This window comes from Panthera tigris, chromosome B2, assembly GCF_018350195.1.
Source record: "Panthera tigris isolate Pti1 chromosome B2, P.tigris_Pti1_mat1.1, whole genome shotgun sequence".
Taxonomy (NCBI): Eukaryota; Metazoa; Chordata; class Mammalia; order Carnivora; family Felidae; genus Panthera; species Panthera tigris.
Window position 1 is genome coordinate 1,089,264 of NC_056664.1, and position 17,247 is coordinate 1,106,510.

General features: G+C 37.0%; 1 protein-coding gene across 1 annotated transcript; it reads left to right on the top strand.

The window, feature by feature from the left end:
• The first annotated feature begins 7,114 nt into the window (after positions 1-7,114).
• LOC102963490 (olfactory receptor 2W1-like) lies at positions 7,115-8,059 on the top strand. Its single transcript, XM_007085937.1, has one exon. It carries the CDS (start codon positions 7,115-7,117, stop codon positions 8,057-8,059), a length of 945 nt encoding a protein of 314 aa, XP_007085999.1.
• Positions 8,060-17,247: the final 9,188 nt, after the last annotated feature.

Genomic DNA, 17,247 nt, shown 5'->3' on the forward strand with positions numbered 1-17,247 from the left:
CGGACAGTAGGTGGCATTGTTGCAGTAACAGACTCACTGAGCACTAGAGGAGAACTGAAGGCACAGAAATATATCAGCACCCTCACATGTGTGCACACGCGCATGCACACACACACACACATACACATGCAGGACTTTGATATAATTAAGAGATATAATGACATCCTTGGACAAAGAAAAAAATATTTCAATGAATTAAACTGAAATTTGGTTACAAAAATGAAAAACAAATTTGAATGCTCACACTCACCCATACACATAATTTAATTCCAGGTGTATTTAGGGTATGACATTAAAATTTTTAGGAAAAATATATAGGTTAAGGTCATTCTCACTTTGAGAAAAATTTCTTAAAGATTAATTAAAAGTTTCTTCCATATTAAATTTAGAAGTTCTGGCCACCACGAGACCCATTTTTAAGTAAAATGCCAAGTAACAAACTGAGAGAAAATATTCGAGACCACACAACCAACAGAGAGTTAAAAGCAATTATAAAGACCCCTATACATTAATGATAAAAACAGAGAAGCAATGCCATAGACCTCTTGTCAGAGCCTACAGATGTGCTTTTCATAGAAAGACAAATATACATGGATGTAAGTATATGAGGATATATTCAATTATTCGTTATTAGGGAAACAAAAACCAAGGTCACAACTCAATAGCATTTATGATCTTTCAGTCAGCAATTATTTAAAAGTCTGCAAGACCAAGTGTTACAGAAAATGTAGATCAGTGGAATAATTTATACAAAACTAGGGTAGAATAAATTGAAAGAACTGTTTTGGGTTAAAACATCTGTGAAGTTTGCTTATTCCATGACCAGCAATTCCTGTCCTAGGCATACATCCAAAAGACTTTCTTGCATACATACCCCAAGAGTCACAAACAAAATGTTCATCCTAATGTCTTTAATATGAGTCACAAACTTTCATCATCAAAAATGGCCATCAGCAAGTGAAGAGACAAATTAATTATAATATATTCACACAATGGAATATTAGAAAGTAGTGAAAACAAATGAACCACAGCTACACAAATAATATTGGATAATGTTAGTGTCAAAATGTGAAATAGTGGAATAAGGAAAGTGCCAAAAGCACATATAATAGATGACACACTTTATGGAATTTGAAACAAACTAAACTTTATACATTAGGTAGGTTTTGACATATATACGTGACTGTATTAGTATATCACAGAATCAATTCCGTTTACAATTGCACTAAAAACAATAAGATACCTAGGAATAAACCTAACAAAAGGGGTAAAGATTTGTATGCTGAAATTATAGAAAGCTTATTTAAAATATTGAATAAGACACAAAGAAATAGAAAACCATTCCACACTCATGGATTGGAAGAACAAATATTGTTAAAATGTCGATACTACCCAAAGCAGCCTACACATTCAAAGCAATCCTTATCAAAATAACACCAGTATTTTTCACAGAGCTAGAACAACAATTCTAAAATTTATATGGAACCGCAAAATACCCAAATAGCCAAAGTAATGTTGAAACAGAAAACCAAAGCTGGAGGCATCACAATTCTGGACTTCATGCTCTATTAGAAACCTGTGATCATCATGACAGTATGGTACAGGCACAAAAACAGACAATGGAACAGAATAAAGAACCTAGAAATGGACCCACAAATGTATGGCCAAATAATCTTCAACAAAGCAGAAAAGAGTATTCAATGGAAAAAAAAGACAGTCTCTTCAGTAAATGGTGTTGAGAAAACTGGACAGCAACAGGCAGAAGAATGACTCTGTACCACTTTATTTCACCAATACAAAAATAAATTCAAAATAGGTGAAAGACCTAAGTGTGATACATGAAACGATCAAAATCATACAGGAGAAAACAGGCAGCAACATCTTTGACCTAGGCTGCAGCAACTTCTTACTTGACATGTCTCTGGAGACAAGGAAAATAGAAGCAAAAATGAACTGTTGGGAGCTCATCAAGATAAAATCTTCTGCCCAGCGAAGGAAACAATCAACAAAATGCCCTTTGCATTTTGTAAAATGCAACCTATGGAATGGGAAAAGATATTTGCAACTGACATATCAGATAAAGGGTTAGTATTCAAAACCTATAAAGAACTTACCAAACTTAACACTCCCTAAAAAATAATCCAGTGAAGAAATGGGAAAAAGATGTGAACAGAACTTTTCCAAAGAAGACATCTAGATGGCTAACAGGCACATGAAAAGATGTTCAACATTGCTTATCATCAGAGAAATACAAATCAATCCACGATGAGATACCACCTCACACCTGTCAGAATTGTTAAAATTAACAACTCAGAAAATAAGAGATGTTACACAGGATGCACAGAAAGGGTGACACTTTTGTACTGTTGGTGGGAATGCAAACTGGTGCAGCCACTCTGGAAAACAGGATGGAGGTTCCTCAAAAAATTAAAAATAGAAATACCCAGGACCCAGAAATTGCACTACTAAGAATTTATCCAAAGGATACAAAAATGCTGATTCAAAGGGGCGCAGTACCCCCAATGTTTACAGCAGCATTATTAACAATAGCCAAATTATGGAAAGAGCCCAAATGTACATCGGCTGATGAATGGATAAAGAAGATGTGGTGTGTGGTGTGTATATATATGATGGAACTAGAAAGTATTATGTTAAAGGAAATAAGTCAGAGAAAGACAGATATCATGTGATTTTACTCATATGTGGAATTTGAGAAACAAAAGAGATAACATAGGGGAAGGGAAGGAAAAATACGTTAAAAACAGAGAGGGAGGCAAACCATAAGAGACTTAACAACAGAGAACAAATTGAGGGTTGCTGGAGGGGAAGTAGGTGAGGGGAATGGCCTGTATGGGTGATGGGCATTAAAGAGGGCACTTTTTCAATAGAAAAAGTAGCTGTCATATGTAAGAGATGTATCACGGGGTTCTACTCCTAAAGCTAAGACTACACTGTATGCTAACTAGCTTGAATTTAAATTTAAAAAATTAAATTCTAATGCAAGTGTGTGATGAACACAAAATTCAAGGTCATGATTTCCCTGGGTGGCAGGTAGAAATAAGAGAGAGTGTAAAGACAGAGAGTAGCTATAAGCTATTAGTAACATTCCAGTTCTTGAATTTAGTGGCAGGCTAAATATTTTCATGGAATTCTTTTTAATCCATTGAAAATGGAACAATGATGATATGGCTCATGAACCACAGAACTATAATGATTCTATATTTTTTTTAAAAACATATATTTTCTTTCTTGTATATAAAACACGTAGATAATTCCTATATTTCTCCAACTTTATTGATGTCTTACCCACTAAAAAAAGTTCAATTAAATATGTTAATTTTTATCAATATGATTTACCATACATTTATACTCTTAAATAGTGAATTCAATACATAAATAAATTTATCTCTGAAATTAATTTCCATGGTGGAAATCTAAAGAAGAAAAAGAAAGACAAGATGAAACCCAATGTCTGTAGGAAACCTTTCTTAAAATAGTTATTTGGATAAGCTTCTGACAATATTCCAAGATTTGTTAATTGCCTCTGTGGGGCATCAGTCCCAACAGTCTATACCATGTTCACATACTAGACTTCATCACCTACATCAACACTTCTTGGAGCACATGTACACCAGAGAAGGTTTCCCCTTGTTTAACTGGCAGATATCCACCTACAAACATGCCTCACAGGGGTCCTCACTAAAAGACTAGAAATATCCCATCAAAAACATTCAACAAACCAAATTCATGAACTTTTCACCAGTCCTATATCTAGTTTTTCTCCAACATCCATATTAAATAAAGACTTCACTGAATCTTCGCTCAGCTGTTGCATTTAAATACAAAGGCGATTGTAAAGTTAATACAAGAAAGCAGTGGCTCATCATACTTCATAATAACTTCCAAACAAGAATCCTTATGTTTACCTGTGAAATGAAGACTCATCACGATGGGAACAAGGGTACCTTTGGACTACATAAGAACAAGACAGCTGTGAATTCTTCCCTCCTAAAATGTAAATATGTTCCCATTTTGTTTCTAGTTTTCTCTCCACATCATTGTTACATTCAAAGTATGTTTAAATATGTTTGCTCCATTTGTCTTAAATTTCACTGAGCAAACTAAAATGTAAGTTCATACTATTCTATTAGAAACTGAAGTCCATACTATGGAAAATGAAAATCTGTTTCAGTAAAAATATAGAATTCCTCTTTTTAAACACATAATGTTGTCTCATTTTTAATATCACAATGGCTTTTAAATTAATATTACAATAAGAGCTGAAAATTGAGACCATGGATTAAACCAATACGGAAAATGCTTACAAGCATGAAGTGAAAAGTCCTATATTTGGATTCACTACATTAAATTACATAAGGTGTAATTTCTGGCTTGACACTTCCGATAAGGATAGATGGGACATTATGTGATCTGAAGCTTAAAAAAAGCCAGTAATGTTTTTCACCTGCTAAGCTTATTAACATATGTTTTGGAAACTGTGTGTGCATTATGGATGCTCACTGTTTTCTTCAATGATTTAGCACATCTGCAGTACTGTGTTCACTTCTCAACTAACTAATCAAAGGCATTTAATAAACCATGGTGAGTCTAATGGATAGCAACCAGAAAAGCATGGTAATTAAACTTCATACATTGTGAGCAACGCTGACAACCATCTATGCACGTAGTCTAGGAACATTAAGTCTAAGACTATATTTGATAATATGTTCAAATATTAAAGGAAAGACAAAAGACATATAAAACATTTTTAATGGGACAAAAATACAATATTGTTTAGAGATGTATTTGGGTAATCACACTATTAAAATAAAGGGTGGTGATTACTATAAACATGAAAACAGTTTATACTTTACGGTACAGGAAAGGTTAATCATTGGGATGAGGTACAAATAGAAACTCCTTGGTGCTTGCCAAGGTTCTATTTCTTGATCTGCATGTTAGTTATGAGAATATTCACCTTAACTCAGTGAGTTTTTGCTTTTTTCTGTTTCTATGGTTTACTTTAAAATAAAACTGTTTTTTTAAGAAGTCATGTTGAATTCACCTATTCCATATTATTTCCAGAATAAAGAAAAACAGGCAGTGCCTGGGCGTTAAAGAGGAATATCTGAGCTCACGTAAGGAGAAGGTATGAGGCCCTCTTTAAAGGACATTTAGGGAGCTATGAAAACAGGAATTGTGTGAATGTTCTGTGGAAGATCTCCTTCATAAGGCTGGATAATGGTTTCTGAGTCTATACCAACTCTAAAATTCTATGGCCTTCTCATTCCCAAAACTATCCCAACCTGATGTGGTCAAGAAAAGCTGACAAGAAAAGCTGGTGAATAAACAGGTTACATACCTGTCCAAGGACTCATTACTTCCAAGTACTAAAGCTGGGATTTGACACTAAGCTCTGAGTCCACATTCTCCGCACTTAAGCATTATGCTCAACTTAGGTGATATTCTTAGGTCACAGTCATTAATTAAATTAAATTTCCATTTCCTCGTGAGAAAAATTATATTCCTATATCTTACCACTTGGTAATAATAGCTCCTTCATCATGATTATAACATTTTCAGGTTCTAACTAAGATGCTTGTAACAATGATATACTGTATGTAATTTCCTTTTTTTACTGTAATAGCAGAAAATAAAGTTATTATGCCTTGGCTCCAAACACACTATGAATATAAAAACCTTAATTCTGAAGTTCATGGTCAGAAATTATCTGCAGAAAAAATATAAACGAAAAAATTAAGAATTAAAAATTAAAATAAATTAGTGGACTGATTCAGACATTAAACATTCCATCTGTTTAATGATATGATAAAATATTTAGAGAGTGAAATTTATGTATTCTTTATCCCTTTTCTGTATTCTTTCAGAATTGAAGTGAAATTTTACCTATCGAGTTCTGAAGCGACCAGAGGACCAGCTCATATTATTGGTAAATTCCATGAGGAAAAAGAACTTCCTGATTACTTAATGAACTGCTTTTTGTTCAAGTTATCTATCTTGCCAATTCTTCTGAATGGCCTAGTGTGTAGAAGCTAACATAGGTTGTTGATGTGTGTATGTAGTAAGCAAATGCTTCTGGAATTCAATTTTTAACTATGCAACAAATCAGTAAGTCTATTTAAGAGGTATAATAGCAGTAATGAAAGATATTCTAAGAAATACAGGGCCACTGTACATGTGAATAATGGTTAAGAAGGAGGATTTTTTGTTTCTTGGCAACAAAAACACATTCACAAAAACAGGACAAAATAGTGAAAAAGTCCAAAATTGATACAGGAACATCAGTGTCTGAAATGTTGAATAGAGGGAAAACATGAGGAGGAGATTGGTGGTGAGGGTGAAGATAATGCCTGCATGCAGACATATGTAAGTGATTATAGAAAGTGATTCTACTATCAAACAGTGGTGTTTATCCCAACAAAATTGCTCATTTTTTACCTCAAACTCCCCTCTTTTGATAAGGGAAAAAAATTGTCATTATAAACTAACGTTTACATCAGACCTTCATGAAGTAACAACTCAAACTATGTTCCACTCCTAAATTATATCATTAAATTTATGGATTTATTGCTTACCCAGAAAACACGGAAACATAAGTGTCATGGCATATTACCCTTTTCAATGATTTGCAATTCAGTGTGATAGGGTTTACATTTTATTTTTATTTTTTTAAATATTTAATTTTTATTTCTGAAGGAGAGAGAGAGAGCACGCGCATGGGTGGGGGGAGAGGCAGAGGGAGACACAATCTGAAGCAGGCTCCAAGCTCTCAGCTGTCAGCATAGAGCCTGATACAGGGCTTGAACTCACAAGCTGTGAGATCATGACCTGAGCAGAAGTCAGACACTTGGCCAAGTGAGCCACCCAGGTGCTCCTACCATACTATTTTTAGAACCACTCTGGTTATGAGTACACACAGAGAGTCTTTGAACACAGACACAGAGTGTTAAAAGAAGTGTTCTGAACGGGAGAGAGCACACAAACAACTGAAATGGGAATACTCATGCAAATTTCAGAGATTTTTATTTCTACCTAAACCTGATGCTATTTTTTTATTACCATGGTATTATCTCCTAGACCTTCATAAGGAGTCATGAACACAAACAACAGAAGTGCCACAGCAGACTTCATCTTGCTGGGGTTTTCTAATCAGCCCCAGGTAGAACACATCATCTCCGGGGTTGTCTTCGTCTTCTATATTGTGACTCTGGTAGGAAACACAACCATCATCCTTGTATCTAACCTAGACAGCCAGCTCCATACTCCCATGTATTTCTTCCTATCCAATTTGTCTTTTCTGGATCTCTGTTATGCAACTAGCATTATCCCACAGATGCTGGTAAATCTATGGGGTCCAACAAAGTCTATTACCTATGGAGGGTGTGTGCTCCAATTCTTCTTTGCCCTTGACTTTGGAGCCACAGAATGTCTTCTCCTAGCTGTGATGGCCTATGACCGCTACGCTGCTGTCTGTCAACCTCTTTACTACACAATAGTAATGCACCCTCAGCTTTGCCAGAAGATGGTGCTCACTGCCTGGTTAGGTGGTCTTGGCAGTGCCTTAATTCTTTGCTCCCTGACTTTGAAGTTGCCAAGATGTGGGCACCGGGAGGTGAATAATTTTATCTGTGAGATGCCAGCATTGCTCAAGTTGGCTTGTGTCTACTCAAAAGTAATTGAGGTCATCGTCTATGCTCTTGGAGTGATATTTCTTCTAGTACCTCTATCTCTAATTCTCATCTCATACGCAATTATCACTCAAGCTGTCATGAGGATCAAGTCAACAGCAAGGTGGCGTAAGGTCCTTAATACATGTGGTTCCCACCTCACAGTAGTAACTCTGTTTTATGGAACAATCATTTATATGTACATGAAGCCACAGAATAGCACATCTGAAGATGAGGGGAAGTTCCTTACACTCTTTTACACAATAGTCACACCCACCCTTAACCCTCTGATCTACACATTAAGAAACAAAGATGTGAAAAATGCAGTAAAAAGAATACTGTATGTGAGAAAATGTTCAGCAAAGTCATGAGTTAGATGGAAGAGAGGTAAGGAAATAACACTGACCTTTACCAAAAGAAGATGAATGATTCACTTTCACAAACAGCATTCATTGGATTTTTACCTTGTACCAAGAATTGTGCTATATACTGATTTATGAACAATTAAATAAGTACAGAAATTATAAGGAGATAGAGATGCAAACACATAAGGAAACTTGAATTCATACACTTAAAAGCCTTCAAGACTAATCAGGAACTACAGACATGTAAACCTAGAATTGTGAAAAGTGGTTAAGTACAGAAATATATGTACAAGGTATTAAGAAAATACTTCACATGGAAATTTATTTTAATGTAGGGTTACATTGGACATTGATTTTTTTCTTCCAGACTTAACGCTTTTATGTAAAAAATGACACTAACTTTCATCCACCTGTTGTCATTGGGGCTTTTGTGGTGCAGATCAACTGCTCACTGATACCTATCCACCTTCTCCCTCAAGTTTTAACTGGGGCCAGGGCCACCATCCTGCATATCACATTTCCAAGAGTGGCTTCCACCAACATAATGCCAGGAAAGCAATGTGTGCAATTCCTGGGTTATCTTCTCAAATATGAAGCCGTTTACCCTCAGCCTTCTCCATCTTGTTCCTGCTGTCTAGGATATGAATGTGGAGAGTTTCTAACTTTGACAATATCCCTAAGAGGGAATGGAACAATAAGATGGAACCACAACCACCCAGAAGAAGAGCAATGCCTCCAGACTCTTACAGCAGAAAAATCTTCATTCTTATTTAATATTAATCAAGCCAATCTATTTTGGTGTCTGTTTTTTAGAGTAGCTTAGCTTTTCCTATCCATGGCCTAATAAGGACTTTGGGCTCTTTCCTGTAAAATCATGTGGTCCTTGGACCGACACCAAAAGAATTACTTGGTAAGTTATCAAACTGAACAACACTGGACCCACCTCAGACCTATTCAACCAACAATACAGGATGGACCCAGAAATTGATGTTTTTAGTCAACACTACTGTTGATCAGGCTAAAGTTTGAGAACTACTGTTACAGAGAATAGAGAGACACTGAGTCTCTAAACAGAAAATGTACATGGTTTTATATATTTTAATTAATTTCCTTCCTATAGACATGGGAAAATAGATGGGTAATGGTTTCTCGAGGCTCTTAGATAAGAGTAATTAAGGAAATGGGAAGTTTCATGAAATTAAATCAATATCAAAAGTTATTCTTGGGGTACCTGGGTGGCTCAGTCAGTTAAGCTTCCGACTTTGGCTCAGGTCATGTTCTCACAGCTTGTGAGTTCAAGCCCTGCGTCAGGCTCTGTGCTGACGGCTCAGAGCCTGGAGCCTGCTTAAATTCTGTGTCTCCCTCTCTCTCTGCCCCTACCCTGCTTGCGCTGTCGCTCACAAATGAATAAATGTTAAAAAAAAATTTAAGTTATTCTTTATTTAATACGATATTCTTGCCCTTTGGTTTTATAATTGTTCTCCTTGTATTCAATTATGGTGACAGTTGATGGTAATTTTGGCAAAGGGGTTTGATGCTCTTATTTGACAAAAAAAAAAAAATTAGCAATGTCATGTTTTTTCCCTATTATTTTTCACTTTGTTTTACTGGGAAATGCATTCAAATTCTGAGTATCTCTATTAGGAGAAAAAACACTCTTCTTCTCTACAAGTTGATCATTTCAGAGATTGGAAATGCCCTGCGTGTGAGAGTCCTCACATTTATGGGGCTCGTGCTCTGTGATTTCAAGGCCGGATGAGGCACAATCTACCAGAGTATTGGAGTGTGAATATGGAGTTGTAACTGTTAATGGTCTTTTCTCTCCCATATTTAAACCTTCTGGTTTCCAGGTTTCCACAGTAAAAAAACTAATGTTGTCATTCTTTTCTGAGTAGCTTTAAACCTGACAGGTGTGTAAGCCTTGATAAAAATAAGAATCTGAAAGAGGATGATGATACCAAAACATAGGAAGGCACAGAGAAAATATAAACTTCAAGGAATTGTAAAGAGTTTGAGAGGACAACATATAAAATGGTGACAGTCTGATCACTGAAAATGGATATAAACTTTTCCTTGTGAGAAAATCTCATCCCAATCTTGATAAACAATTAATTTACCACTTAAAAATCTCTCAACTTCTACACTCAGTTGATATCTTACTCATGACAAATGTCCTTACAAATCTCATAAATTGTCCTTTGAATTCCCTCCAAAAACTTTCCTATCACTATATTGGCATTATCTCATCATATATATTTATTTGTATAAATGTTTGAGGAAAAGGCATTGGGGAACTTTTCAATAACATAGAACCTCTCATTCATGTGAGATTTTGCTGTGTCTAAACTGACTTCTAACATGAAATACATACTCTGTAAATATCAATAGTACTATTAAGTGAATGAACTATTTTTAATAAATATACATGAAAATGTTACTATTCTACAGAATATGTAAAAGATTCATTGGGTAATAAATACTGGAGCAACATCTTCAGGCTTTTAACGTTTAGGACATTTGCAACGTAAGAAAAGGGAAATATAGAATACATTTTTTCATGTGCATAATATTATGGAATCTTATAAGTATGTATCTGGAAATTTAAAAAAAAAAAAAGGATAAAAAAATGTTCTCATTACCTCAACCTTGAAATAGTGATTACTAACTTTGTAACCTATTTCCTTTTAATTTCTTCTCATCCATACTAAAATTTGTCACACTGAGTACCTGATTTCCTTCCCCAGTGTATGCATTCACATCACATATATCACTCCCAAGGGAGAAACTTTGGCTTCTAGGGAAGTGGCAAAACTCCTAGCAAATATATTGATGGGTAGCCCTCCAAAGACCACAGCACATGAATGCACACAGTGTAACTGTGATGTGAAAACGTCACTGGGAGGGACTTGCTGACAATGGCAAAAAGATTGAAAAACAATGTCTCAGTGTCGTAGCATGTGCTTGTCTTTGTCTGCAAAGATGACTGAGATCTCCCCTGGCCCAAACTGAATGACTAGCCAGCATACCCAGGCTCTAGCACCTTAGTAAGACATTAATGGTCTTCTAGGTTAGTGGCTGACACCTTGGACCCAAGGATGGTCTCAGTTAATCAGGTTCAAATGCTGGAAATTCCCTGGAATATTATAGAAAAATTTGACAACACCATGTATTACCACAAATTTGGGGAAACAGTCATCTTACTCTTGTATTAGTTAGCTGCTGCCTCATAAATATTGTTTTTAGAAACTAACGGGACTGCTAGAAGTGATAGACATAGGTTGAAAATCTCAACCCCACCAGTCTAAATCTAAAAAAGTTGTAAAAGTAACAGTGTTCATAATTCTATTGGCAGCAAACTTGTCCTAATTATATGTGAGGCTACTTCTATTCTTTGCTTTCACTTCTGTTAAACAAAGGTAGATCTGTGTCAAAAGAAAACAATTCCTTTATAGAGAGAATATTATTAGCTACTCGTCATTTTTCAGAAAGAGCAGCCACTTCTTAAGGAGGACACTCATTACTATCATTGCTTCATAAATCCATACATTTTCTTTGGAGCTGAGGATTCAAGAGAAACTAGACTCTGCTTTAGGTTGCAGTGATAACATGAAAGGAAATACTCCCAGAGAATAACTTAACTTTCACTTATTTCCTCTATGATGTTAAGTGCACATTTATAGCAGCCATGTGAAAAGTATGGGTCATGTTTTATCCCCTTGTTTGCCAACCAAAATATAAAAGGGAAACTTTCTGTCCTTTGTATCATTGTATCTTACTGGGATGAAATGTTCCATGAACTCTGAGTGCAAATATATGGCCTATTGCTTTCCTTCGTTATCATTATTTTCCAATGTGTTCACCAGTCGCCAATTGCAGCTTTAGCAGGACGTCCAGTGTTTTCATTTTGGGCTCCCCTTCCCCAGGTATAATCTCAAATTTTCTAATCTTCAGAGTACTTGCCTATTAGTGTGCTTGCCAACCAGTAAATACTCTATATTAACTGCAGTACTACCATTTTTGCTTTGTGCCACAGGTGCCACACTACCTATTGGGGGATAATGCCACAGGTGCCAAGGCACTACTGGGGGCTGATGGTCCTTCAGGCATAAACCCTGACCATCCCTATCATAAGGAGGACCAGTATTCCAGATCTCTGCCCCAGCCTCTCTGGGCCTTCTAAGGAGGCACACTCCCCTTCCCTCTTTTGCATGAGAAATGGACCCCTGTGAGCCCTGCCTTCAGTCTTTGAACTGGCCTACACCACAACATGCTAAAGGTCTATGTGAAAAGCCAACAGTTAACATCATATTCAATGGTGGATGTCCACCCTCACCACGTCTATTCAACACAGTATTAGAAGTCCTAGCCAGAGACTGGGGTAGGAACCAAGAGGGCAGAACATCATGGAAGTTTTTTGTGTGTCTTGCATCCATGAAATACAGCCAGACCAAAACTAAACCATCCTGCACACCTAGAAAACTGGTCTGAGGATTAACACAACAATCTTCACAAAATGAACCACAGAATTCAGCAGTGTGCGGTGTGGAGAGGTGAACTTGGGGAGAGAGAAGCCGAGGAGAGCAGGGAGGTGGTTTTGCGTGCAGAGAGAGGATGGAGATTGAGGGTGGGTGAATATGGGAAAATCACCCCTCCCCAAAAGTAGCTGGAGAGAAAGTGGAAAATTGGAAACAGCCACAGGGACTGAACTAAAAAGGGAGAAAGGAGAGGGTTTAAATTCCAGTAAGACTGTAAACAGGGGGAGTGCAGAGTCTGCAACTCTGCAACTTGATACCTAGTGGTGCTCTGGCATAAAGGGTGAATCCCCAGGAGCAGAAAGGGGTCTGGGAGGTTCTCGGGCCACATGGGGAGAAACGGTTCCACTGCTGGAAGGATATTTGGTAGAGGCTGTGAGGCCACCCTGGCCCAACAAACCCCAGAGAATGACCACATTTGTTGGTGCTGGAACAATGTTGTTGGCTGTGAATCCTGGTGACAGATGTGTGTTGTGATTTTCCATAATCCAAGGCACTGCTGCTACACTGTCTCGTGAACTATTTCTGGGGTGGGCAGGCATCTGTCCACAGTCTCTGGGCATTGGCAGCAGCATGGTCCTGTGAACATTCCTAGGTGTCGCCAGTGACCAGCCACTGCTTGGTGAGACCCTTCTGCAGAGGGGCAGAGCAGGTCAAAGCTACAGTCCCTCAGAAGTGGGGGGCTGTGGAAGGGAGCCGCATCTGAGACAAAACTTGGGAGGGAGGTGTTGCCTGGGGCTTGGTCATGGACACTGTGGAAACGGGGAGTGGATGGAAACAAAAGACGAAGTATGGGTGCACAATTGCTGATGGGGAGAACAGAGTTCCAATACTAGAGACTGGGTAGCTGGGTGAGCCATTGTCAGCCCTCCCACACATGCGCATATGCACCTACAAGAGCCACAGCAATCCACCCCAGTAGGCTAGCAGTGCCGTCTAGTGGAGAACAGAGCTGTTACACCAAGTCCCTCCCAACAGGGCCAACCTCCCTCTTCAAGAATACAAGTCTCACTGCCAGCTTAGTTTATGGACTATACAGCCCTCCATACGTTGACTTCTAGGGGAAAATGAAGCAATTTTAGTCATGTTTCAGTCTGTTAGCTGCTCCAACTATTCAATTTTCTTTCTTTTTTTTTCTCTTTTTCATTTCCTTTTCCTTGAATATAAAAAAAGAAAAATTCGTTTTTACTTTCAATTTTTATTAAAAGATATATTTTTTATTTTTTTCTACTATATTTTTTGCTTTTGCGTATTTTTTTCAAATCCCATTTTGCTTACATCATTTCATTTTAGTCTATTCAGTATATTAATTTTGTCAAATTTTCAAATGACTTACTTTTTTTCTTTTTTTAACCTTTTTCTCTAATCTATCAAGCCCCTTTCAACACCCAAACCAAACCACACCTAGAATCTAGCATCATTTATTCAAATTTGTGTGTGTATTTGTTTTTAATTTTTTAATTTTAATTTATTTTTTTAATTTTCTAATGTTTTACTTCTTTTCGAGAGAGAGAGAGAGAGAGTGTGAGTGGGGGAGGAGCAGAGAGAGAGGGAGACACAGAATCTGGAGCAGGGTCCAGGCTCTGAGCTGTCAGCACAGAGCCTGATGTGGGCCTCAAACTCACGAACAGTGAGATCATTACCTGAGCCAAAGTCAGATGCTCAACCGACTGAGGCACCCAGGGTACACTAATTTTAAATTTTTTATTTTAATTTTTTGTAATTTTAATTTTTTCTACCTTGTTAATTCCTTTTCACCCTGCAAAATGATGAAATGAAGGAATTCACTGAAATTAAACAACAGGAAGAAAAGACAGCCAGGGACTTGACCAACACAAATACAAGCAAGATGTCTAAACCAGGATTTAGAATCACGATAAGAATACTAGCTGGAGTCAAAAATAGATGAGAATCCCCTTCTGCAGAGACAAAAGAAGTAAAAGCTAGTCAGGATGAAATATAAAGTGCTATAACTGAGCTACAATCTCGAATGGATGCCATGGTGGCAAGGATGGATGAGGCAGAACAGAGAATCAGCGATATAGAGGACGAACTTATGGAGAATAATAAAGCAGAAAAAGAGGGAGATTAAGCAAAAGAGCACGATTTAAGGATTAAAGAAATCAGTGACTCATTAAGAAGGAACAACATCAGAATCATAGGGGTCCCAGAAGAGGAAGAGAGAGAAAAAGGGGTAGAAGGGTTATGTGAGCAAATCATAATGGAAAACTTTCCTAACATGAGGTAAGACACAGACATCAAAATCCAGGAAGCACAGAGAACCCCAGTTAGATTTAACAAAAACTGACCTAAACAAGACATGTCATAGTCAAATTCACAAAAATTCAGGCAAGGAGAAAATCATGAAAGCAGCAAGTGAAAAAAGTCCTTAATGTACAAGGGAAGACACATCAGGTTTGCAGCAGACCTATCCATAGAAACTTGGCAGGCCAGAAAGGACTGGCAGGGTATATTCAATGTGCTGAATCAGAAAAATATGCCGCCAAGAATTCTTTATCCAGCAAGGCTATCATTCAGAATAGAAGGAAAGATAAAAAGTGCCCCAGACAAACAAAAATTAAAGGAGTTTGTGACTACCAAACCAGCCATGGAAGAAATTTTAAGGGGGACTCTCTGAGTGGACAAAGGATGAAAAAAAAATAAAAATAAATAAATGAATAAATACCAAAACCAACAAAGATTAGAAAGGACGAGAGAACACCACCAGAAACTCCAACTCTACAAGCATCATAATGGCAATAAATTCATATCTTTCAGTACTCACTCTAAACGTCAAAGGACTAAATACTCCAATCAAAAGACATAGGGTAACAGAATGGATAAGAAAACAAATCCATCTGTATGCTGTTTACAAAGGACCCACTTTAGACCTAAAGGCACCTTCAAATTGAAAGTAAGGGGATGGAAACCATCTATCATGCTAATGGGCAACAAAAGAAAGTGGGAGTAACCATACTTATATCAGAAAAGCTAGACTTTAAAATAAAGACTGTATCAAGAGATGCAGAAGGGCATTATAATAATCAAGGGGTTTAGCCACCAAGAAGACCTAACAACTGTAAACATTTAGGCAACAAACACAACAACACAACAGAAATAAAAACAATAATAAGAGAATATTATGAGCAATTATATGCCAATAAAATGGACAATCTGGAAGAAATGGACAAATTCCTAGAAACATATACACTACCAAAACTGAAACAGGAAGAAATAGAAAATTGGAACAGTCCCATAACCAGTAAGGAAATCGAATTAGTAATAAAAAAAATCTACCAAAAAACAAGAGTCCAAGGCCAGATGGCTTTCCACGGGAATTCTACCAAACATGTAAGAAAGTTCCAAAAAATAGAAATGGAAGGAAAACTTCCAAACTTATTCTATGAAGCCATCATTACCTTGATTCTAAAACCAGACAGAAACCCCACTAAAAAGGAGAACTACAGACCAATATCCCTGATGAACATGGACGCAAAAATCCTCATTAATAAATTAGCCAATTGGCCCCAAAAATATATTTAAAAAAGTATTCACCCCAACGAAGTGGGATTTGTACCTGGGAAACAGGGCTGGTTCAATATCAGCAAAACAATGAACGTGATTCATCACATCAATAAAAGAAAGGACAAGAAACATATGATTCTCTCAATAGATGCAGAGGAAGTATTTGACAAAATATACCATCCTTCCTTGATAAAAACCTTCAAGAAAGTAGGGATAGAAGGATCATACCTCGAGATCATAAAAGCCATATATGAACGACCCAATGCTAATATCATCCTCAATGGGGAAAAACTGAGAGCTTTCCCCCTAAGGTCAGGAACAAGACAGGGATGTCCACTGTCACCACTCTTATTCAACATAGTATTGGAAGTCTTAGTCTCTGCAATCAGACAACACTAAGGAACAAAAGGCGTCCAAATCAGCCAGGAGGAGGTCAAACCTGCACTCTTTGCAGATGACATGATACTCTGTATGGAAAACCCTAAAGATTCCACCAAAAAACTACTAGAACTGATTCACGAATTCAGCAAATTTGCAGGATATAAAATCAATGCACGGAAATTGGTTGCATTCCTATACACCAACAACGAAGCAACAGAAAGAGAAATCAAGGAATCGATCCCATTTACAGTTGCACCAAAAACCATAAAATACCTAGGAATAAATCTAACCAAAGAGATGAAAAATCTATACACTGAAAACTATAGAAAGCTGATGAAAGAAATTGAAGAAGACACAAAGAAATGGAAAATGATTCCATGCTCCTGAATAGGAAGAACAAATATTGTTAAAATGTCAATACTACCCAAAGCAATCTACATATTCAAAGGGATCCCTATCAAAATAACACCAGCATTCTTCACAGAGCTAGAACAAATAATCTTAAAAATTTTATGGAACCAGAAAAGACCCCAAATAGCCAAAGCAATCTTGAAAAAGAAAACCAAAGCAGGAGGCATCACAACCCCAGACTTCAAGCTATACTACAAATCTGTAATAATCAAGACAGTATGGTACTCGCACAAGAACAGACACTTAAATTAATGTAATAGAATAGAGAACCTAGAAATGGACCCACAAATGTATGGCCAAATAATCTTTGACAAAGCAGGAAAGAATATCCAATGGAATAAAGAC